The 25613-nt window shown below is 34.5% G+C and overlaps 1 protein-coding gene across 1 annotated transcript; it reads left to right on the forward strand.

The window, feature by feature from the left end:
- The first annotated feature begins 14 nt into the window (after positions 1-14).
- LOC134260125 (uncharacterized protein DDB_G0271670-like) lies at positions 15-22181 on the forward strand. The gene is made up of 5 exons (XM_062742705.1): positions 15-53; positions 1679-2119; positions 2581-2715; positions 4462-4655; positions 21141-22181. The coding sequence occupies exons 1-5, from the start codon at positions 15-17 to the stop codon at positions 21628-21630; spliced, it is 1299 nt and encodes a 432-aa protein (XP_062598689.1). The 3' UTR covers positions 21631-22181.
- The last annotated feature ends 3432 nt before the right edge of the window (positions 22182-25613 follow it).

The following is a 25613-nucleotide window of genomic DNA, read 5'->3' on the forward strand; positions in this document are numbered from 1 at the left end:
TAAACTCTGCTAGCATGAATACGGATATTGCATTGAGAGCTATGGATAAAACTGTAAGTTTATATAGTTAAACTCCGTTAGCATGAACACGGATATTGCATTGAGAGCTATGGATAGCCCATGAGATTTATACAGTTAAACTCTGTTAGCATGAATACGGATATTGCATTGAGAGCTATGGATAGACCATTAAATTTATACAGTTAAACTCTGCTAGCATGAATACGGATATTGCATTGAGAGCTATGGATAGACCATTAAATTTATACAGTAAAACTCTGTTAGCATGAACACGGATATTGCATTGAGACTTATGGATAGACCATTAAATTTATACAGTAAAACTCTGCTAGCATGAATACGGATATTGCATTGAGAGCTATAGATAGACCATTAAATTTATACAGTAAAACTCTGTTAGCATGAACACCGATATTGCATTGAGACTTACGGATAGACCGTTCAATTTATACAGTACCATGAAAAGTAGTTGATTGACAAATGCTTGAAAGTAAAATTCTCCCTAAAAGTGTGCAAAAAATATTGCGCCATAAATTGCACCTTTTTTGCATTACAGGATCTGCAGCATTATGGTCAAAGACAAAATATAAAACCATAACTCTACAGATCTGCAGCTAATAAATTGTAGGGCTGGGTATTGAAAGAATTTTTTCGATACGATACATATTGCAATACAGAGGTGCGATATGCGATACATATTGCCGATACAGACAAATGAGAATACACTATTTTTTGCATGTTTTTTTTTTTAAAGAGGTGATAGTGTTTTTTGATTAAAGCATAAATTTACAACAATTAAACAATTTAAATTCTTGTTTTTTATTTATTCTCTTGGAATGGACTAGTGTATGACAGATTTATGTTAGTTGCCCATATTTTTCTTCAGAAAAATCAAGGCATCGATCCACTTAGGTTTTAGACAAGCCCCTGTACATGCAAAATATGTTGCCACTGGTGCTAAATACTCGTTCTGAAGCCACAGACGACATCACAACATTGACCTGTTTGACTGTGTTGATACTTCACTTGACGTCGTATTCGTTGAAGTATTTAGTAATGGCATATGAAATATTTTACCAAATTGCTTTGAGTTAAAATAAACTATGACTTAAAAATTCTGATTGACATCTTATAATCGGTTTACATTCCATGACTTTTTTTTCGACGCGCCATTTGACCTACCGGAATTGCCTCCAAGTTTCACAGTAGCAAACAGGTCAATGTTGCGATGCCGTCTGAGATGGGTAATAATATATAGGCTCGTTGTTCCACCAGAACTTGCGACTTCTTGTTGACAAATATAATTATATTTTGCCTTTTTGCTGCCGACTTTTACGTAGCGACCCTACACTTTTGACATGTTTACATGCGTTTAACCGACTTTAGATAAGTCGTTCGTAATATTAGTCACTTTCACGTTTTTCTTTCTCTTAATTAAACGTTGAAATAATCGAGCAATACGCAACCATCTCTGTATCGGTTATCGTATTGCTAAAAAATATCGATATATACCGATTACCGATATATTGATCCAGCCCTAATAAATTGCAAACCCAGTTTTAATTATCATTATTAATGTCAGCAAACCTGTGAAACAAGTTAATAATAAGCATGCTGGCTCTAAAAGTGATATACTGAACTCATTTGATTTTGATAGGAATGGAATAAAAAGTTCGCAGAGGAAAAAAAAAAGTTGAACGAGTCCAGAGCTAAACAGTTGGAGGAAAGGAGGAGGAGGGCTGCAATAAAACGGAGGAAGAAATCGTCGGAGGTCAGCAGTCAATCAGTTCTGGCCTGTCCCCAGGATTCTGAGTTATTCCAATCTGTGTCTGCCTCGGCTGTAGGAGTGCACCAAATTTCACCCAAGGCAGATGCAGGAGGAAAGAAAATTTCACCGAAGTCAAGTGCACGACGAAAAAAAAATTCATCCGAGGCAGATGTAGGACGAAAGAAAATTTCAACTGAGGCAGGTGCAAGACGAAAGAAAATTTCACCCAAGTCAGGTGTTTTGAAAAAGAAAGAAAAGCAGACTTCTTCTGGTTCAGTGAGACAGACTGGACATCAGCAGGAAAATAGTGGTCAAAAACAAAAGAGAAAGGTATAGATGTCTCTAGAAAGATCTTTAACAATATCAATTTTAGTTACTTTGTTCCATTTGAACTTCGAGTTTGATTGAGTCTTTCAACCTTTGTTTGTCTGTCCATTTGTCTAACCTTTTCATAGTTTCAACTTCTTCTCTAGAACCATTGGATTAGTTTCAACCAACTTACATTGCTTGCATCATGGAACAATTGCTATTCATAATGCCATGTTGGTTAAATAACACTGTTTATTTCTTCTTGGAAGCTAAATAACACTGTTAGTTTCTTCTTTGAAGCTAAATAACACTGTTTATTTTTTCTTGGAAGCTAAATAACACTGTTTATTTCTTCTTGGAAGCTAAATAACACTGTTTATTTCTTCTTCAATGCTAAATAACTCTGTTTATTTCAATCTTGGAAGCTAAATAACACTGTTTATTTCTTCTTGGAAGCTAAATCTGTTAATTTCTTCTTGAAGCTTCAAAGACCGCAGAGCTCCTACATGCTGTGGATTAATGCTAACAGAGAAAAGATTAGGAAGCAGCACCCGGGTCTGGACTTTGGAAGTTTTGGTCGACTAGTGGGAGCAATGTGGAGGGCCATGGATAAAACGGTGAGTTTATACTGTACAGTAAAACTCCTTTAGCACAAACATGGATATTGCATGGAGAGCAATGGATAAAAAAGTTTATACAGTTAAACCCTGTTCACATGAACACCGAGCTATGGATAAAATGGTAAATTAAATATAGTAAAACTCTGTTCGCACGAACACAGGTAATGCACAGAGAGCAATGGATAAAATGGTAAGTTTTTACAGTAAAACTATGTTAGTACAAACACTGAATAGACATTGCACGCTCCAGAGATCAATTGATAAAAGGGTAAGTTTATAAGTGAAACTTTGTTAGCAAGAACACACATATTGCATGGAGAGCTATGGATAAAACGCAGGGCTGTTTACTCTTATGATTTCCCCGTAATTAGAAGTCCATGCCTTGTTGATATTTTAAATATGGAGTCAGACTAATAGCTTGACAATATTGCGAGGTTTTACTATAGAACGACAAACATTTAAGAAAAATTAATCAATATTCTTGGAATAGAATATTTCTTGCTTGTTTTTGTAAAAGTGGAACAGAGATCTGCAGAAGTTTAACTTTTCTATATTTATTATAACTCCCCGCTTGATTGATTGATTGATTGTATACTGTTTAACGTCCCTCTCCAGAATATTTCACTGATATGGAGACGTCACCATTGCCGGTGAAGGGCTGCAAATTTGGGCCTGTGCTCGGCACTCAGGGCCATTGAGCAGGGAGGGATCTTTATCGTGCCACACCTGCTGTGACACGGGACCTCGGTTTATACGGTCTCATCTGAAGGACCGCCCCATTTAGTCGCCTTTTACGACACCCCCCGCTTGAAAAGTGGGAGGATATATAGTAATCGGTATATCCGTCCTTCCATCTGTCCGTCCATCCGTCTGTTATGCTTTATCTCTTATCCGCAACTCCTCTTATACTACTGAGTGAAATTTAATGAAACTTTCACAGAATCTTTATTACATATTGCTATTGTGCACCTCCTATTTTACTTTTTTATTCGACACTTATTTTAGGTTTCCCATAGCAAAACGTTACATTGCCATCATATTCTATATTTATACCCCCCGCTTGAAAAGCGGGAGGGTATATAGTAATCGTTAATTCCGTCCGTCCGTCCGTCTGTCTGTACGTCCGTCCGTCCGTCTGTTACGCTTTGGGGTACCCATCTCTTATCCTCAACTCCTCTTAAACCACTGAGTGAAATTTAATGAAACTTTCACAGAATCTTTATTACTTATTGCCATTGTGCACCTCCTATTTTATTTTTTGATCCGACAAATATTTTGGGTTTCCCGGCCACCACAAAACATGGACTTTGCCATTATAATCATATGGGAGGCGGAGGGTATCATTTAGTGAGCTCATTGCTCACAGTACCTCTAGTTATATCCTATGAAGTTTAATATATAGAAGCTTATGGATAAAATTTGATATGACAGAGTTATTCCTCTTTACACTTTACCGTAAAGCAATAGCAACACATGGACACTATGGAAAGCGGGGGTACTATTTAGTGAGCTCATTGCTCAGTACCTCTAGTTTCATTTAAGTAAAAAAGATTATTGATTGATTAAGCCAGTCCGATTATCACTGATAATCAATACTATAATACTTTTCCCATTCCCCGTCCTTTTTTAACGGCATGTTTCAAAACCTGAAGGAATAAAAATCACTTTGTTGTAAGCATCCATTCATTATTAAGCATGTTGGCTTTATTATAAGGATTTATTATACTCAATTGATTTTAATAGGAATGGAATAAAAAGTCTGCAGAAGAATGGGAAGAGCACAATAGGGCCGTTAAAGCTAATAGGGCGGAGACAGGAAAGAAGACTAGGGCCGCCTATAAACGGAAGCGGGCGGAAGAAAGAATGAGGATTAAGGCTGCCAATAAACTGAAGAACAATTCGTCAGAGATCTGCAGTGAGTCAGTATCAGCACTGAAGTAAGTTACTCAGTTACTCGGAGATATCACTCAAAAAGACACTTAACGAGGCTGGGGGGGGGGGGGGGGTAGCGGCCATTTTCAGACTATTTCTGTCTTCTTTAAAAGAAGAGCTCAGTATAAAGATATAAAAAATGATCAAATTTTAAAACTTAAATGTACAGACCCTGAGACGTGCTACTACCCCAAAAAAGTGTGTAACTTTCGTGCGCTTTCCGTTTCGTGCAAACCGTGTAGCGTTTCGTGCAAACCGTGCAGCGTTTCGTGCAAACTGTGTAGCGTTTCGTTTAAACCATGCAGCGTTTCGTGTAAGCTCCAAAGCGTTTCGTGCAAACCGTGTAGCGAGCGTGCGAGAAACATGTGAGAAACGTGCGACTTTCTTGTAAGAACCGTGTGAGAAATGTGATTTTCGTGCGAGAATCGTGTAAGGTTCATTCGGAAGTCATTTCATTTTAAATATGGCTATTGATGGGTCAGGATGTCAAATTGTATTAGTATTTGATTATTGAATTAGATATGCTTGTGATATTTTAGGAGTAATAAAAAGGAGTTTTAAAAAATGGAACATCAAAATGAAATTACACGGTAATGTACATGTATAATATTTATTTGTTTTTTCTTTTCCTTTTAAAGAAAATGTGTTAAAATTTATCAATTCTGTACAACAATTTTAAGGACATTGAAATATTCAATTTACTATCAAGGCGATAATGGCTTCTTAAGTATTTTTTTTCAAAGAAAGAAAGAAGTACTGGTATCATTATTTTTTTTTATTTAAAGCCATATATCATGTATATGGCGTATGTACAATGAAAATTATTAGACTAAAATTATAAGAACTTATTATTTGTATGATTACTTTATATAAAGATAGAACTTTTTCGTAAATTACAAAATCTAAGTCATTTGCGTTATAAAGATATCACAATTTAATTTGGATTCTCAGAATTTTCTCTGGCTCGGAAGAAAATACAAAAGATTTAAACAACACATTATAGAGAAGATATAATTGTATTATTTGGTGAAACGAGGTGTTCTCCGTGTTCAGAATTGTATGAAAAGCTTTAATTTAGATGTATTAACTATATTTCTTTACTTAATTTTGTATTTTTAAAAATATATTTTTTGATCAGTTACGCCATATATGGCTTTAAAGCAAAAATGTATCAGGGCTCCGCTCTTGTCTTTACATTTGAAGTACAGTAAAACTCGGTTATAACGAAGTCGCTTGGACCTATGAAATCACTTCGCTATATCCGTAATTTGTTATAACCGTATAAGAAATTCATTAAATTTATATAGTTTGGGATTCAAAATGACTTCGCTATATCCATAAATTCGCTATATCCGTGTTCGTACTAAATGAGTTTTACTGTACATGAAAGAAAGATTGAAATGATGTGTCATTTAATACTTTTTAGTACATAATACTCGTTGCTCATTATTTTCAAATAAATGGATTTATAATTTGTTTATTAATTTACATGCACTGACGGCCACATGTTTAGAAAGGGGGGGGGGGGTAAATCAAATTATTAGTACAGTCTTTCATTTTTTTTGTAACTTTTAATCTAATGTTAGGTTAAATAAATGCTTAATTTTATTTTTCTTTTAAATCTTTTGTTAAATGTGTGCGCAGATTAACACCCCTTAAAAATGTATTGGAATCTTCTTTCCGACTTTCAACTGTGATCAAGGTCTTTTACAAAGCGATCACGGACCCCGAGTGCATGGCAACTGAAAACCTGTTTTGATATATGTACATGTTGAGTTCACGGCTTGATGACACCTGAAAACTACAACTGGGTTTTATTATTTTTTTCTAAATAAAATGGGTCTGTAAATATTTATGGGTACAGTTTATATGTCAGCGGATTTCTTTTTTTTATGTGTAAATCTGAATTTCTAGTCGTAAACGGTAAAATAAACAGAACTGATTTTGAAGTCTTTTTCATGAATATCATGTAAGAAGGGCTTAGAAGTAAATCATGAATAATTATTTGTTTTATAAATAGAGAAGTTTTTATTTCATCCCAGATATTTCATTTTTTCGTAATATAGCTGAATGCCAGTGTAAAAATCGATCTACCGGTACATTGAATACAATGTAAAGTCAAATGCCTCAAAGTCCTACGGCCTATTAATTAATGTACACATGACATCTATTATTTACATACCTCTGGTCGGGTTTTAAAATGAAAGATTTTACAGTATGATGGGTATACTGATGTTATTTGACAAGCTTCATGTAAAAAGAGAAAGAGAATAGAAATAGATTAAGACATAACATTTACCCCCCACCCACCCCCGCCCATTTACCGGTTTTCCTCCTTTAGATAATGCTTACGTAAGATAAAAAAAAATCTTTAAAAAATTATCAATAATTGTTAGTAGAGTATATCGGCAAATTTTATTATTAAATCAAAATCAAGATAAATAATCCGCCTACGGAAATCAAACAGAATATAATCAATATTATTTGAAATCAATGAGTTCACATTCCTGCAGTAAAAAATCGAATTTTTGATTTCATTTTTTTTTTTAATTTATTACATTATACTCATAAAATATTAAATTGCTATGAAAGACTGATATATAATAATTATCAAAATTCAATTTGTGTTTTATTAAAGCCATATATGGCGTAACTGATTATTTTTTTTTTTTTTTTGAAAAATACAAAATTAAGTAAAGAAATATATTTAATACATTTAAATTAAAACTTTTCATACAATTCTGAACATAGAGAACATCTCATTTTATCTAAAAATACGATTTCATCTTCTCTGTAATGTGTCATTTGAATCTTTTGTATTTTCTTCCGTATCGGAGAAAATTCCGAGAATCCAAATTAAATTTTGATATCTTTATAACGCAATTGACTTCAGATTTTATAATTTACAAAAAAGTTCTATCTTTATATAAAGTAATGATACAAATAATGAGTTTTCATAATATTAGTAAAATAATTTTCATTGTACATACGCCATATATGGCTTTAAACAGTCATTCATGAAATCGGCATTTCGTTTTTAAACATGTGGAAAAATAAGTAAATACGAAATGACAATTATTTATTAATTAATTACAACTGTCATAGTATTAAATACTTCTATCGGTTTATTTAATATAATATTTAAACAGCTGCTAACTAAACTTCCAACTAAAAAAGGAAACATCATCAAGTGTTGAAATTTACATTACACAGAAGATAATGTGAATTCATTTGTCTCTTGGGAATAATGACTGGACATGCATCCAGTTAAAGATAAATTAATGAGTTTGGTGTTTGAAGTTGTTAAGGCATATCTCTTATCAAGTGTGTGTGTTATCTAATCTCCAGGGAATAAGGCACAAGAATTAAAGATCTCTCTTCTCTTATTCTCCTAATTGTAATTTATTGTCTGTCAAAGCACTTCATTACTGGATGACCAGCTCTTTATTTTCAAAATGAATTTGAGATATAAAGATTAATTTGATTTTGTATAATCATTTTGATTTTTTTTTAAAACAATCAGTTTGCAGAGTGTCATGATACATAATTGCAATATATTTCTTTATTGCAGATGAAATAAAAAAAAATGTTACAATGGATTATATTTCACAGCAAATTTTTGTAAGTAAATAGTAAACACCTCTAGATCCATAAAGTAATTTTAAATTGGCACCTTCTCTGAAAAACCCAGCGGGGGGTATTCGTCCCTCTTGGACAGTTCTAGTTAAATTTAAATACATGACCTTGAAAAGATTACTGTATCACATTGAAAAGTTTTGGATTTATATTTTTTGTGGCCCTCAAAAAGACTACTCTTTTTACCAGAGGAGGGATCTTAGCATGCCAAGGGGAAATCACAAAGTAACTCAATCGATCTGAGAAATCACAAAGAAAGTACTGTAAATCCCTTTTTATTCGCGAGAACTTTATTTTCGCGTAATTACGCGAGACAATGTGCTCGCGAAAATTTAATTCTCGCATATAATAGTATTCCTTAAGAATATATAAAGCAATAACCACAACTCTCGAAAATTTTGTCTCCCTAATCAAGAGTCGATGACAATCTCGCGAAAATAAGGTGTCGCGAAAATTTAGTGATCTACAGTACTTACTCAACTCGCTAAAGAAAGACACTTGGGGAAATCACTTAAGAAAGGGTCCGTTTATCTAGGAAATCATAAAATAATGTCAGAGTCAGTGAAATCATAAAAAAGAAGTAAATAAGCTAGTCTGGGAAATCAACAAAGTACAGTTAAGGTCATACGCAACGTAGTTTGTACATTATTGGGTTCTTCCCTTGAGTTTAAGTGTTCCACTTAATGAAAGGCCTGTATGCAAAACTTTTAATGTCTATATTTGGATTTATACTCCTCTTCTAAAACAAATTTGACGGGGAAAAATTTAGGAATTAATGTTTTGTAATTTTTGTATATTTTTAAAACTTTGAATAATGCAAAAAATTTTCATAATTTGATATCTTCATAAAAACCCTGGTAATGCATGCTGAATTTTTGTCTATGACTATACGATGGCACTATAATCTTAAATTAAGAATATCTAGAACAGTTATCAGTGGGTAAGGTACGTTGCGTATGTCCTTAATCAGAAAACATACTCTCAGTTAATCAGAAAAATCACAAAAGATAGTCACTTTTAGTAAAATCAGTGAAATATTTCTGTCAGTCACTCCACCAGTCCTGTTTTTATTGTCAGAGCAACTCCTCATACACTGCTGCACAGAATTTAGTCAAAAATTTAGGAAACAATGTTTAAATGTGCATATTACCAGTAAATTCTCATTTCGGGGAGTTTCGGCACTTTTCAACCTAGATATTTGGCCATATATCTTGAATATACAGTCCCTGAAACGTTCTACTTTCCCATTTTCCCGTTCGCTCACCGTTCGTTCAGCGTGCGTTCACTGTTCGCTCTTCGTTCACTTTATTGCGTTCACCGTTCACCATGCGCTCGCGTTCACCGTTCACAAAACGTTCACCGTTCGCTCTTCGTTCCGTTTACTTTCCGTTCATCTTGTGTTCACCGTTCACTTATCGTTCAGTCTTCATTTTCATTCGGAACTCCGAAGATAGCTACATGTAGGTTTGAGAATTATGAATGGTACTGCAAATATTCAGTTAATTAAATTGATGGTGTGGTTTAAAATTTTAGAAAATACCAACTGTTTAAAATAGTCTATTATTAGAGAAGGAAAATTAAATTGATGGTGTGGTTTTAAAATTTTAGAAAAGACCAGTTGTTTAAAATAGTCTATTATTAGAGAAGGAAAACTCCTTCGAATTCCTTTACTGTACCTAACATATGTTTAAATATATGTTTGCAATTCAGTATAATTAAGATCCCCCCTGTTTTTTCTCCCGAAATAAAATTCTTATTGACTTTTTTCAGTATATTTTAATTAATATTTAATTTGTGTTAAAACACAAAAAATCTGTCTTAAAACCAACATTAAACAGTCATTAAACAAAAGTATTTTAGAATAAACTTGTGCCGACAGTAGTATTTTAAATTGGCAGAGAATATGTTTCAAATTCAATTAAAACTTTAGTATTTCCACGATTTATATATATTCCAATAATTTATTTATTTTTTCTGCAAAAATCAAATTGAGAAATGATAGGAAAAATATTAAAACATATTGGAATACTGAGTGACTCTCTGCCTTCGGCATGTCCGATGAAACGCGATTTTCACACCTCCACTGTGTCGAATGATTTTGATTGACAGGTCAAGCACGCTACTAGCACGGACCTTCCGGCACGCTACTAGCACGGACTTTCCGTGAAGGTGTCTTCTAGCTATTCCCACTTTTTAAAAATCTCTATTCCAGCTATTCCCACTTGCAAATAACAATATTGAATAAAAATAAATAATTTATCTGCTATTTTTATTTGAGAAAGTCTAATTTCTCATTGAAATATAAGTAAAAAGTCTGATTTTTAGCTCTACTGGTCAGAGACCAGAAGAGCTTATGCGATAGTAATGCGTCCGGCGTCCGTCCGTCTGTCTGTCCGTCTGTCTGTAAATAATTTTTCAAAACGCTACTCCTTTTACAGTTTTGGTCTGATTTCAATATAACTTGGCACACAAGTAGACTACACTAAGATACATAGAATAGTGCATCGGTTTTTAATTTCGATGAACGGTGTTGCCATGGTTACTTAAAATAGAATTTTCTGTGAAATTCCTTCAAAACGCTACTCCTCCTACAGTTTTGGTCTGATTTCAATATAACTTGGCACACAAGTAGACTACACTAAGATACATAGAATAGTGCATCGGTTTTTAGTTTCGATGAACGGTGTTGCCATGGTTACTAAAAATAGAATTTTCTGTGAAATTCCTTCAAAACGCTACTCCTCCTACAGTTTTGGTCTGATTTCAATATAACTTGGCACACAAGTAGACTACACTAAGATACATAGAATAGTGCATCGTTTTTTAATTTCGATGAACGGTGTTGCCATGGTTACTAAAAATAGAATTTTCTGTGAAATTCCTTCAAAACGCTACTCCTCCTACAGTTTTAGTCTGATTTCAATATAACTTGGCACACAAGTAGACTACACTAAGATACATAGAATAGTGCATCGTTTTTTAATTTCGATGAACGGTGTTGCCATTGTTACTAAAAATAGAATTTTCTGTGAAATTCCTTCAAAATGCTACTCCTCCTACAGTTTTAGTCTGATTTCAATATAACTTGGCACACAAGTAGACTACACTAAGATACATAGAATAGTGCATCGGTTTTAAATTTCGATGAACTGTGTTGCCATGGTTATTAAAAATAGAATTTTCTGTGAAATTCCTTCAAAACGCTACTCCTCCTACAGTTTTGGTCTGATTTTCATATAACTTGGCACACAAGTAGACTACACTAAGATACATAGAATAGTGCATCGGTTTTTAATTTCGATGAGCGGGGTTGCCATGGTTACTAAAAATAGTATTTTCTGTGAAATTCCTTTAAAACGCTACTCCTTTTACAGTTTTGGTCTGATTTCAATATAACTTGGCACACAAGTAGACTACACTAAGATACATAGAATAGTGCATTGGTTTTAAATTTCGATGAACGGTGTTGTCATGGTTACTAAAAATAGAATTTTCTGTGAAATTCCTTCAAAACGCTACTCCTTCTACAGTTTTGGTCTGATTTTAATAAAACTTGACACACAAGTAGACTACACTTAGATACATGGAATAGTGCATCGGTTTTTAATTTCGATGAACAATGTGGCCATTGTTACAAAAAATAGAATTTTCTGGGAAATTCCTTCTACAGTTTTGGTCTGATTTCAATATAACTTGGCACACAAGTAGACTACACTAAGATACATAGAATAGTGAAATGGTTCTTGATAAGTACAAACCAGTAGAGCTACAGTCTCGACAGAGACTTCTGGTTTAATTTGAAATAGCAAATTTACCTGTCCCATAGTCTAACAGTGGTTAAATAATTACTGTTTTCACAGTAATGACATGTTTATTCAGCTAATTATTTGTTTACACAAAAATTCCACCTACTCCCACATGAAATCTTGCCTTTTTCTACCTGATTTTCAAAAAGTGGGAATAGCTAGAATTAACAGGGAACCCCTGTGAACTGTGTTTACTTGATGATGGAAATCAAAAAAAGATTACCTCTCTCTCTCTCTCTCTCTCTCGCTCTCTCTCTCTCTCTCTCTCTCTCTCTCTCTCTCTCTCTCTCGCTCGTACATTTCTCTGTTCAATAAAAACTATGACAACTCATAACTTATTTAGTTTTGAAAATTTAATCAGTTACAAATAATTTTAATGTTTCTTTCCATTTCCTTTACTGCTTGGAACATTTAGTACAAAAAATTAAAAAAAAAAAAATGAAGAATTTTATTTGATACGACAGATATATGAGAACCGAGGGGGTTATCTTTCCCTCCTACTCTCTCTTACATTTCTCTGTTCAATAAATCAATGAAAGCACATTACTTATTTAGTTTCGAAAATTTAATCTGTTACAATGCCTCTTTCCATCATCTTGTCCGAGTATAATCACGGCCAGGAAATGTCTACAGATACATGAAGAAGTTGGCTCAAATAATAGTCATAAAAGAATATAAAAAAAACATAAATATAGAATATTTTGCATCAGAATTTTAGTAATCCGAGTTTTTATGCAGTACGATAACAGTCAACATCAACAGATAATTGTGAATTTAAAAAATAATTCCTTTTTTTACTCAGAATTGCTTTGGCACGGAAATACAGAGCTGCCAACCCTTACGAATTTGGCGTAAGTCTTACGAAATGAGCATCCAAAATACGCCTTACGATATATCTCTATATTCTTCCGATTTTGGTTTTTCTCAGTCAAAGTTTATAATTTTGGATTTTCATAACTGGTCGCCTATAGTTTCTACTATTATAATCAAATATTCATAATCCATACATCGCTTGCTTGTATCGTCGTTTCGGTTTTATATGGCCGATCGCATTCATGTCAATGTTTTTAAGTAAACAAAATGAAAAAGTTCCTCAAATTGCTCTGATTGCATGTCCATTTACAAAACATCTTCAGCGGCAGGGGGCTTAGGCGGTCCCCGAACCATGCCTTACTATTTTTCATTTCCGAATGTTGGCAGCTCTGGAAATACGTGTATGGTTGTTTCAACCGCGTACAAGGCCAAAATAAAATATACCTTTGTTTTCCCTAACGCGACCGACATAATTAAATCACGCCGACTGGAAAGATTTTTTTAATAACATGATTCAATTATTTTCTTTATTGTTAACCAAGTTTCATAAAAAATAATTTCATGAAAATCAGTTTTTATCAGAAACTGACATTATTCTACTGTGATTTTCAAGCACTTGTTAAAAAATGGCGACCAAATGTGATTAAAAAATATCAGGTCTTCATAAAACAATGGTGAGGGGCCCACCTAGTGAACACATCATTCAATTTCACTGAATTTTATTTAATTTGAGGTTCAGCTATACTCGTATGTTTACTATATGCCATTATAGAATTTATATTAGGAGTTGTTGTAAATATGTCTGCATATTTTTCCTGATAAATAGTAGTAGATGTCCTTTCTTCATGCCTTTATTTATGGGTTTAACTTGGTGACTATGACATTGAATATAGCATATTGACCAATTGTATATTGCGCTTGGTTTAATTAATTATTGTTTACATACTCTTTCCAAATAATTTTGAAATCATGATTCAGCTTCCTGAGACGTCCAGTGTATTTTTCTTTAATAAGGCCATTGAATATTGGTTGTTTCTTTGCTTTAAATTCCTTCGAGATTTGTTGGGACGACATTTGAACATTTTCCTAATGCTCCAGACGTACTCAGCCCTTTTTTTTGAACCAACATATTTTGCGACACAGAACATAAGTTTTTATAGGCCCTTTCGGGGGACCGTTTTAAACGTTCCTCTTTTGGGATTTGAACCCGCGACTTCAAATTAGCCACATACTTCTTAATTAAATGCTCTAGAACCACTGGAAATCTCATGCCCCCCAAGAAAGCTTATTTATTGTCCATAAGCACTGGAGGCTGATTGAAGGTATGAACATATATATTCAGATGTTCGATCTTTGCGTATTTGAGAATCTTATCTTTTAAATTCGATTTATAGAAATGTTCCCTGGCTTGAGATATTTCACAAGTTCAATTGAATAACAGTTTATCAGGAATTTGCTTTTAAACGGCCTATGTTTGATACATATGTTCTTAGCATTTTGTTCACAAATCGCTTTCTTTCGTACTTTTCTTATTTAGAACGGTAAATTTCCATTAAATTTTAAAATATATTTTCAAAGCTGAGCTGCTGTCACAAAAAGAAAATTGTTTACCTACCTACCGACTCAACTTGAGAATTTGGGGCGGGTTTGGGGAAACAAAGATATTTTTAATTCCGGCCCAATGTAATTAATTTATTATACAAGTACAATGTTACAGTAGTAGTTTTATCTTTAGAAGTCCACAGCATTTTATTAGTGAAAAGAATGGCATATTTTTATGATTTTTTATTTAATGTACATGCGTTCGGAAACAAATGCACATGTTTTGCGGCTATTTAAATCGTGTTATAAAGATATCGATTAAAAACATACGTACATATATGTACAGAACAAAATGTTTTTATTATTTATTTACTTTTCCATTTATTAGCTCTTCTGAGCCAAAGGCTCAAAGAGCTAATGCTATGGCCATTTGTGCGGTGTGCGTCGTGCGGTGTGCAGTGTGCGTTAACTTTTTAGAATATGGGCCATTACTCAAGAACCCCTTGGCCAATCAGTGTCAAATTTGTCACAGGGTATCCTTGGCCCAAAGGCTACCATTTATACTAAAATAAGGGTTGGGACCCTAAAACAAGGGGAGATAATCAGGAAAACAAAACCAAAAGTACTGGTTGCTAAAAAATCTTCTTCTCCAGAACCACCAGGCAGATTTTCACCAAACTTACATACAAGGATCAGGATAAGTTGAAGATTAAAAATTGTTCAAGGCATGACCCTGGGGCAAAGGGCGTGGTCTCAAGGTCACTTTAAAGTTGACCTAAATTTACAATTAATGAAAATGTCTATATTTTGCTTACTATAAGGACTAGAATCATCAAATCTTGTAAGTTGATGCATCTTAGGACTTCACATCATGTTTACTCAAAAGTAGGTCACGATGACCTACTTTTTTAAATTTACTGGTCAGAGACCAGAAGAGCTTATGCGATAGTAATGCGATTTCGTCCGTCCGTCTGTCTGTCCGTCTGTCTGTCTGTCTGTCCGTCTGTCTGTCTGTAAACAATTTTTCAAAATGCTACTCCTCCTACAGTTTTGCTCTGATTTCAATATAACTTGGCAAACAAGTAGATTATACTAAGATACATAATTCTGTGTATTGGTTTTTGATTTCGATAAACGGTGTTGCCGTGGTAACTAAAAATAGAAATTTCTGTGAAATTCTTTCAAAATGCTACTTCTCCTACAGTTTTGGTCTGATTTCAATATAATTTGACACACAAGTAGACTACACTAAGATACATAATTCTGTGTATCGGTTTTTGATTTCGATAAACGGTGTTGCCGTGGTTACTAAAAATAGAAATTGCTGTGAAATTCTTTCAAAATGCTCCTACTTCTCCTACAGTTTTGGTCTGATTTCAGAATAACTTGGCACACAAGTAGACTACACTAAGATACATAATTCTGTGTATCGATTTTTGATTTCGATAAACGGTGTTGTCGTGGTTACTAAAAATAGAAATTTCTGTAAAATTGTTTCAAAATGCTACTCCTCCTACAGTTTTGGTCTGATTTCAGAATAACTTGGCACACATGTAGACTGCACTAAGATACATAATTCTGTGTATCGGTTTTTGATTTCGTTAAACAGTGTTGCCGTGGTTACTAAAAATAAAAATTTCTGTGAAATTCTTTCAAAATGCTACTTCTCCTACAGTTTTGGTCTGATTTCAATATAACTTGGCACACAAGTAGACTACACTAAAATACATAATTATTTATATCGATTTTTGATTTCGATAAACGGTGTTGTTGTGGTTACTAAAAATAGAAATTTCTGTAAAATTGTTTCAAAATGCTACTCCTCCTACAGTTTTGGTCTGATTTCAATATAACTTGGCACACAAGTAGACTGCACTAAGATACATAATTCTGTGTATCGGTTTTTGATTTCGTTAAACAGTGTTGCCGTGGTTACTAAAAATAAAAATTTCTGTGAAATTCTTTCAAAATGCTCCTTCTCCTACAGTTTTGGTCTGATTTCAATATAACTTGGCACACAAGTAGACTACACTAAGATACATAATTATTTATATTTTTAATTTCGATGAACGGTGTTGCCGTGGTAACTAAAAATAGAAATTTCTGTGAAATTTCTTTCAAAATGCTACTCCTCCTACAGTTTTGGTCTGATTTCAATATAACTTGGCACACAAGTAGATTACACTAAGATACAAAATTCTGTGTATCGGTTTTTAGGTCACCTGAGTAAACTCAGGTGACCTATTGCTATCTGTTTTCGTCCGTCGTCGTGCGTCGTGCGTTGTGCGTTAACATTTGAACATTTTCAGCTTCTTCTCTGCAACCACTGAACCAATTTCAACCAAATTTGGCCTAAAGCATCTATGGGTGAAGGGGAACAAAAATTGTGAATTTCATGATCCCTGCCCCCCTGGGGCCTGAGGGGTGGGGCCAAAACCACTAAAATTAATGCAATCTTTAAAAATCTTCTTCTTTACACCTGGACATCAAGCAGTCAAACTGTTTGCATGATTGTAATCAGCAATGAGTCCTCTACCAAAATTGTGAAATTCATGGCCCTGGGGTCAGGGGTTCTAGTGCTAGGGCGGGCTAAATAAGTAGGTAGTGAAAATGCATTATTTCTTTGAAAATCTTCTTCTCTGCTCCTGGGTATTAAATAAACCAACTAAGCACATAGTTATGATGAGCAAGAGTGCCACTACCAAAATTATGAATTTTATGGCCCCAGGGTCAGGGGTTCTGGTGTTAGGGCGGGGCTCTATTGATTATATAGTGAAAATACATGAATTCTTTGAAAATCTTCTTCTCTGCTTCTGGGTATTAAATAAACTAACTAAGTGCATAGTTATGATGAGCAAGAGTGCCTCTACCAAAATTGTGAATTTTATGGCCCCAGGGTCAGGGGTTCTGGGTTAGGGCGGGGCTCTATTGATTATATAGTGAAAATACATGAATTCTTTGAAAATCTTCTTCTCTGCTCCTGGGTATTAAATAAACTAACTAAGTGCATAGTTATGATGAGCAAGAGTGCCTCTCCGTAAATTGTGAATTTTATGGCCCCAGGGTCAGGGGTTCTGGTGTTAGGGCAGGGCTCTATTGATTATATAGTGAAAATGCATTTGTTCTTTGAAAATCTTCTTCTCTGCTTCTGGGTATTAAATAAACCAACTAAGTACATAGTTATGATGAGCAAGAGTGCCTCTACCAAAATTGTGAATTTTATGGCCCCAGGGTCAGGGGTTCTAGTGTTAGGGCGGGGCTCTATAGATTATATAGTGAAAATACATGAATTCTCTGAAAATCTTCTTCTCTGCTTCTGGGTATTAAATAAACTAACTAAGTGCATAGTTATGATGAGCAAGAGTGCCTCTACCAAAATTGTGAATTTTATGGCCCCAGGGTCAGGGGTTCTAGTGTTAGGGCGGGGCTCTATTGATTATATAGTGAAAATACATGAATTCTCTGAAAATCTTCTTCTCTGCTTCTGGGTATTAAATAAACTAACTAAGTGCATAGTTATGATGAGCAAGAGTGCCTCTACCAAAATTGTGAATTTTATGGCCCCAGGGTCAGGGGTTCTAGTGTTAGGGTGGGGCTCTATAGATTATATAGTGAAAATACATGAATTCTCTGAAAATCTTCTTCTCTGCTCCTGGGTATTAAATAAACTATCTAAGTGCATAGTTATGATGAGCAAGAGTGCCTCTACCAAAATTGTGAATTTGTTTGGCCCCAGGGTCAGGGGTTCTGGTGTTAGGGCGGGGCTCTATTGATTATATAGTGAAAATACATTAAATCTTTGAAAATCTTCTTTTCTGCTCCTGGGTATTAAATAAACTAACTAAGTGCATAGTTATGATGAGCAAGAGTGCCTCTATCAAAATTTTGAATTTTATGGCCCCAGGGTCAGGGGTACTGGTGTTAGGACGGGGCTCTATTGAAAATACATTAAATCTTTGATAATTTTCTTCTCTGCTCCAGGATATTAAGCAGATGAACTACCTATATAGTTATGCTGGACAAGGGCCCATATCTTCCAGAATTGTGAATTTCAAGGCCCTATAGGGTCAGGGGTATCATAGAAGGGGGGGGGGGGCTGTACTTATATACTGAAAATGAATGAATGGTTTGAAATCTGCTCCTTGGTATTAATCAGATATCAAGGCCTAAGGGTCAGGGGTTCATGTGTGGTACGGGCACTGCTGATTATTGCTGAATATTACTGATTAGTTGAAATGCATTTTTTGTTCCCTTACCCTGCATATGGGTATTAAGTAAACAAACTAAGCAACTGCTAAGTGTATTGTCATGATGATCAATGGTGCCTCTTTCAAAATTATGAAGGCCATAGCATCTGGCTTAAAACATGAATCAAATTCAATCACTGGAAAGTTGTTGCATAATGCTCAGGTGACCTATAAGGCCCATGGGCCTCTTGTTAATTTCCATGAACGGTGTTGTCATGGTTACTAAAAATAGAAATTTCATTAAAATGGTTTCAAAATGCTACTCCTCCTACAGTTTTGGTTTGATTTCAATATAACTTGGCACACAAGTAGACTGCACCAAGATACATAATTAGATTTATCGGATTTTGATTTCCTTGAACGTTGTTGTCGTGGTTACTAAAAATAGAAATTTCTGTAAAATGGTTTCAAAATGCTACTCCTCCTACAGTTTTGGTCTGATTTCAATATAACTTGGCACACAAGTAGACTACACTAAGAACATAAAGAGACTTTATCAAGGATCATTGTTCTATTTATTGCTGTTGTAAAGTTTCAATTCCCAATTGCTTTAGTACTTTTCTCTTCCTTTGCTATAAGTACAAACCAGTAGAGCTTCAGTCTCGACAGAGACTTCTTTTTTAAATTTGCGGGTATTTGTTTTCAAATTGATTTGAAGGCATATTTTGGACACTTTAAGGCCTATGATCATCAAACTTAGTCAGTTGATGCATCTTGGGCCCTTGAACAACGTAAACTTAAAAGTAGGTCACCATGACCTACTTTTTGAACTTTATGACCTATCCTTTTTAAAACATTTAATCTCATTATTTCAGGCACTGAAAGGGATAGAATCATCAAATTTTGTAAGTTGCTGCATTTTGGGACGTAAAAACATATTTAAGCAAAAGTAGGTCACTGTGACCTACTTTTAGAATTTAAGAGGCATTTGTGTTTTCAAATTGTTTAAAAGGCATATTTTGATTACCTTCAAACCTACGATCATCAAACTTGGTCAGGCAATGCATCTTAGGACTCTGAAAAATGTCGACCAAAATGTAGGTCACAGTGACCTACTTTTGACATTTTATGGCTATAATTAAGTATCTTAGGTATTTATTGGCTTAGAATCATCAAACTTTGTGAGTTGATGCATCTTGGGTTTTCGGAGAGTGATGACCAAAAATTAGGTCACAGTGACCTACTTTCGACATTTTACGGCTATATTTAAGTATCTCTGGTACTTATTGGCTTAGAATCATCAAACTTTGTCAGTTGATGCATCATGGGTTTTTGGAGAGTGATGACCAAAAAGGAGGTCACAGTGACCTATTTTTGACATTTTATAGGTATATTTAAGTATCTCTGGTACTTATTGGCTTAGAATCATCAAACTTTGTCAGTTGATGCATCTTGGGTTTTGGAGAGTGATGACCAAAAATTAGGTCAAAGTGACCTACTTTTGACATTTTATGGCTATATTTATGTATCTCTAGTACTTATTGGTTTAGAATCATCATACTTTGTCAGTTGATGCATCTTGGGTTTTCGGAGAATTTCGTCCAAAAAGTAGGTCCTGGTGACCTACTTTTGAATATCCCAGGTATTTATTGGCTTAGAATTATCAAACTTGGTCAGCAGATGCATCTTGGGACTCTAAAAATGTCAACCAAAATGTAGGTCACGATGACCTACATTTTATGGCTATATTTAAGTACCTGGTTTTTCCGCTACTTAATGGCTTAGAATCATCAAACTTTGTCAGTTGATGCATCTTGGGTTTTTCAGAGAATGTTGACCAAAAAGTAGGTCACGGTGACATTTTATGGCTATATTTAAGTATCTTAGGTATTTATCGGCTTAGAATTATAAAACTCTGTCAGTTGATGCATTTTGTGTTTTCCAAGAATGAAGACTAAAAATTAGTCCTAATTGGCTAAGAATCATCAAACTTTGTCAGGTGATGCAACCTGGGTTCGAATACTTAGGGTTAGAGGCTTCAAATACAAGTGATAGGTTGTATAATTTATCAGAAGAGCGATTCAAGGCCCTTGGGCCTCTTGTTTATTTATTTATCTATTGTTTATTTATATTTATGCACATAAAATTAGAATTATCTCAATGCAAGGAAAAGATCGGAGGCATTCCGAATAAATCGATCATCTTGCGTTCACCATTTCGTTCACCGTTCACTTTGCGCTCGCGTTCGCGCCCCATTCGCGTTCTGCGTTCACTCACCATTCACCGTTCACACATCGTTGACCAAGTTGCGTTCAGCGTTCGCACATCGTTCATCCACCGTTCGTTCACCGTTCGTTCATCGTTCGTTCAGCATTCGTTCACCGTTCAGTTGGGAAAGTAGAACTTTTCAGGGACTGTTGTAATATAGTATTATAATTCCAAAAAAAATATAGATATTATGTACCAAAATAGGAAATTCAACACAGGTTTAACTTGTACATTGTAGGTATAAAAAAATTCCAAAGATCCCTAGTAACTCAGCAGGAAGTTACCAGACAAAGTATGCTACCAGGTTATCATCAGCAATATCAGCAGCATATCCATCCTCAGTATCATCATCATCAACATTTCCATCCTCAGCATCATCAACATTTCCATCCTCATCATCATCAACATTTTCATCCTCATCATCAGCTACATTTCCATCCTCCTCCTCCTCCTCATCACCATCAACAGCATTTCCATCTTCATCCTCTTCATCATCATCACTAACATTTCCATCCTCATCATCAACAGCATATTCATCCTCATCATCAAGATTTCAATCCTCATCATCATCATCATCAACATTTCCATCCTCTTACTCATCATCAATAGAAGCATTTGCGTTTTCATCTTCATCATCAACATTTCCATCCTCCTCCTCATCATCATTTCCATCATCAGAAGCAGCAGCATCATTTCTGTCAGGATCATCATCAGTATTTTCAGCATGAGCATGATCTTGAACTGAAAACAAACCCTTCAAATGGAAATTTGGAAAGGAAGAAGAGTCAAACGAAAATCTTGAAGAAGGCACTTGAGAAAGACCAGTCAAATCATGTAAGGGAGACTATTATCAGGTCTTCTTTCATTTCAGCAAAGCCGTAACTCATATTAAAAATGTAAACACAATGTACATGTAGCTATATGTTTTATATTGATTAGTAATGCCAAATGTTCTTTTATTTGATAAATGATCAAATGGCACAAATTTCTCAATTCATTTCTTGAACAGTGTGTTAGTGAATCTTTCCTATAATTGTGAAGATAAATACTGGATTGAAAGTGATTTCCCTCGATTTTTCGGGGGAAGATTAAAAGATCCATTAGTAAGTTGCTAATCCTTACTTTTCACATGTTGAGATCTGATACCTCGCCTGATGTCATATTAGAACATGTTGTATATATAATGTAGATCAGTGTAGAAGATTAATTTGATTTTTTTATTATTGGAAAAAAGTCATAATAAAAAGAGTATGATGCTATTCTTCTTGAAGATGTATAAAGAGTTGTATAATTTAAAGAAGATTTTAAAGATCATTATGCAATTGAAATTAGATCTGATAGAAAGACAATATTTTATTCCTACAAATAAAGATTTGAATTACCTACGTAACCCGACAAGATTCTAATATAATAAGGATATGGAGATAATGAACAGTATTCAATCTCAAAGTCCATTAAATAATACAAAATAGGAACAGAGCAAAGAAAGCTCTCTGAAACATCAGAGGTGGGATCAGGTGCCATGGAGGAGTGAGCATCCCCTGCTGACCGGTCACACCCGCCATGTGCTCCTTGCCATGATCAGGAAATAACGGGAAAATCAGTCGTCAATTCAGTGTATAAATAATGGACTAACAATTGGTATGAAAAACATCAGTCAGCATTTGACTCGATGATAAATTGTATTTGCTGACAAGGTCATTGTATCAACCATAAGACTTATGAATTTATGACTTTAAACGAGACTGTTGTTATTCTTGTTTCATCAACTTGCTTGTCAATAATTAACTTCATTTTAGAAATTGTTCATACATAGAGCATGCTCTTGCGTATCGAATCAACTGCAATATATATACCGGTACTCCGTATGCAGGTGATGAAGGTATATTGCTGCATAAGTAAGGGAAGTCATCATGTCTATCATATAGCTTTGTTAGCTCACCTGATCCGAAGGCTCAAGTGAGCTTTTCTGATCACATTTTGTCCGTTGTATGTCCGTCCGTCTGTAAACTTTTCACATTTTCGACTTCTCAAGAACCACTGAGCCAATTTTGACCAAACTTGGTACAAAACATCCTTGGATGAAGGGGAATTTAAATTGTTAAAATGAAGGGCCCAGTCCCCTCACAAGGGGAGATAATCAAGAAAAGACAAAAATAGGATGGGGTCATTAAAAAATCTCAAGAACCACTGGGCCAGAAAACCTAAAACTTATGTGGAAGCATCCTGAGGTAATGTAGATCGTTAAAAATTTTTAAAATCTTCTTCTCAAGAACTACTGGGACAGAAAAGCTGAAACTTCCTGAGGTAGTGTAGATTCTAAATTGTTTAAATCATGACCCACTGGGGTTGGGCAGGGCCACAATGAGGAATCAAAGTTTTACATAGAAATATATAGGAACAATCTTTAGAAAAACCGAAACTTATGTGGAAGCATCCTGGGACAGTGTAGATTCTAAGTTATTCAAATCATGATCCCCGCCGATTGGGTGGGGCTACAATGGGGAATCAAAGTTTTACATAGAATTATATAGGAATTTTTTTTTAAAAAATCTTCTTCTCAGGAACGACTGGGCTAGAAAAGCCGAAATGTATGTGGAAGCTTCCTGAGGTAATGTAGATTCTAAATTGTTCAAATCATGACCCTAGGGGGTTGGGCGGGGCAACAGTTTTACATAGAAATATATAAGAAAAATCTTTAAAGATCTTCTTTTCACGAACTACTTGGCCAGAAAAGCTGAAACATATATGGAAGCATCCTGAGGTAGTGTAGATTCCAAGTTGTCAAAATTATGATCAGTGGGGTAAGGTGGGGTCACAATATGCATTACAAGGGGGAAATCGAATAAAGAACAGAATGGTCAAAGCTTCTCAGGTGAGCGATGTGGCCCATGGGCCTCTTGTTTTAAGATTACCATTAACGTCTTTTTCAAGTAAAATATCCCAAGTATGAAACAAAGAGGGTTCTTAAACACATTCATATCTTTCTTTCCGCATTTCTATGATGTCTTTTTTTTAAACTTCTCAGGTTAATCTTTTGATAGCTTAAAAGTAGGTAGTTAAACATTTATAAAAAGGTAGAGGTTTTGTCATTTAGAAAAAAATGTGAATTGAATTGAACATATTTCATTGACAACGAGTTAAAAAGACTGAAACAAGTTCATTATGGGTTTTCTTATCTAAGTGAATCCGTTCGATGTTTGTTGACCAATCCATTGTCATAAGTTGTCTTTCTCAGAACTTAAGTAAAGAAACACGCACGCTAACTCTCGATTCCCGCCTACACTTTGGAACCGTTTAATTCAATATGAGTAGCATAAAGTCTTTGTTTAATACAAAGAACAGTTCAATGGTAATTGATAAATCGTCTTAATACCAGCGCTAAACAGTAAATTATCCATAATTCCAGCTCTGGAAAAAAGGGGGGTAGACGATATTTTTCATTGAAATCGGAGTTTCAATCATCATCGTATTTTGAAATACACTTGGATTTGATTAAATGTTCCTTATATCTTTTTTATGTTTTAGGCAAATAATTAAAACATAAATTTTTCAATAAAATATGATGTTTCAGTTGTATATTGCTTTAAAATTGGTGGAAAAATAGTATTTTTATTGTTTTTTGTTAATAAACATATGTTCCCCCCGTGTCACACAAAAAGCTTTTTTATGAATTTGTGAAATACCATTCCATGTTACCTGTAAAAAGGAATTTTTGTGACATGGGGGGGGGGGGGGGGGAAGATGTTTTAAAAATATTTTCCGTTTTCCATTGATTTCTACAGTGAAAAACACAAGTTTTACCAAAATTTTAGAGTTAGCTCTCTTTGTTTTCCCAAATAAGTAATGTTTTATGAAAATTCATAAAATTATCTATAAAAAATATTGAAAATTCATCAAATATGCTAACTTTTGAAAATTGACTCGGAGGTAGGCGGGAGAACAATACTATCGTTCGCAGTTCTTTCAACCAAAGAAGAGTGAACGAAATCACTTTTGTTCATATGGACACCATGATCTTTCCAAAAGAAGATTATCAACATGCGTCAAAAATATCATTATTGCATATTATCGTCTTATTTAGCAGTGCTAAGGATATATGTTTGAGAGGAAAAATGAAACATATATGTAAACATTATTACATAGTTCAAGATTTTGTTTGTTTAAGATAGAATGCCACACAATTTTTTTTATATTATACATCTTTGAGTCATCCTTTTTTAAACGATGGTGTCAGCATTGAAACGTCGACGTTAGCTCCTAATTATTTTTTTTTTTTGTTATTTTTTCAAAGAAATTGAAAAAAAAATAACATCTTAATTATATGCTTTCTTGTAAAACAAATTCACTGTTAATGAATGCATCACATAAACACGTTAGAGAGAATACTCGACATCGGGTATTATCCGTGAAATCGCGTATAATACCCTATGTTATGGTATCGTTGAGTCCGCGAAATCAGGTATAGGAGGTGTAATTACCTAATAAAACTTAAACAATTGGATGGCGCATGTTGCCGAGTCAACTTTCATGCATCTAGATTCAAATGTTTTCTAAAGGTATCACTAGCCAAGAAAGAATTTGGGCGTCAGGATTAATGCGCCCAGGACAACAAATACCCGTGGAGCTCAGTACATTTCATGACCTGCACACAAAAAAGGCGTTCGTTTTGCTTTATGTTTTTCATAATGTTGAAAGTATCTTCTTCATG

Source organism: Saccostrea cucullata, unplaced genomic scaffold (assembly GCF_032062105.1).
Source record: "Saccostrea cucullata isolate Sc308-1 unplaced genomic scaffold, CSIRO_AGI_Scuc_v1 ctg2696, whole genome shotgun sequence".
Taxonomy (NCBI): domain Eukaryota; kingdom Metazoa; phylum Mollusca; class Bivalvia; order Ostreida; family Ostreidae; genus Saccostrea; species Saccostrea cuccullata.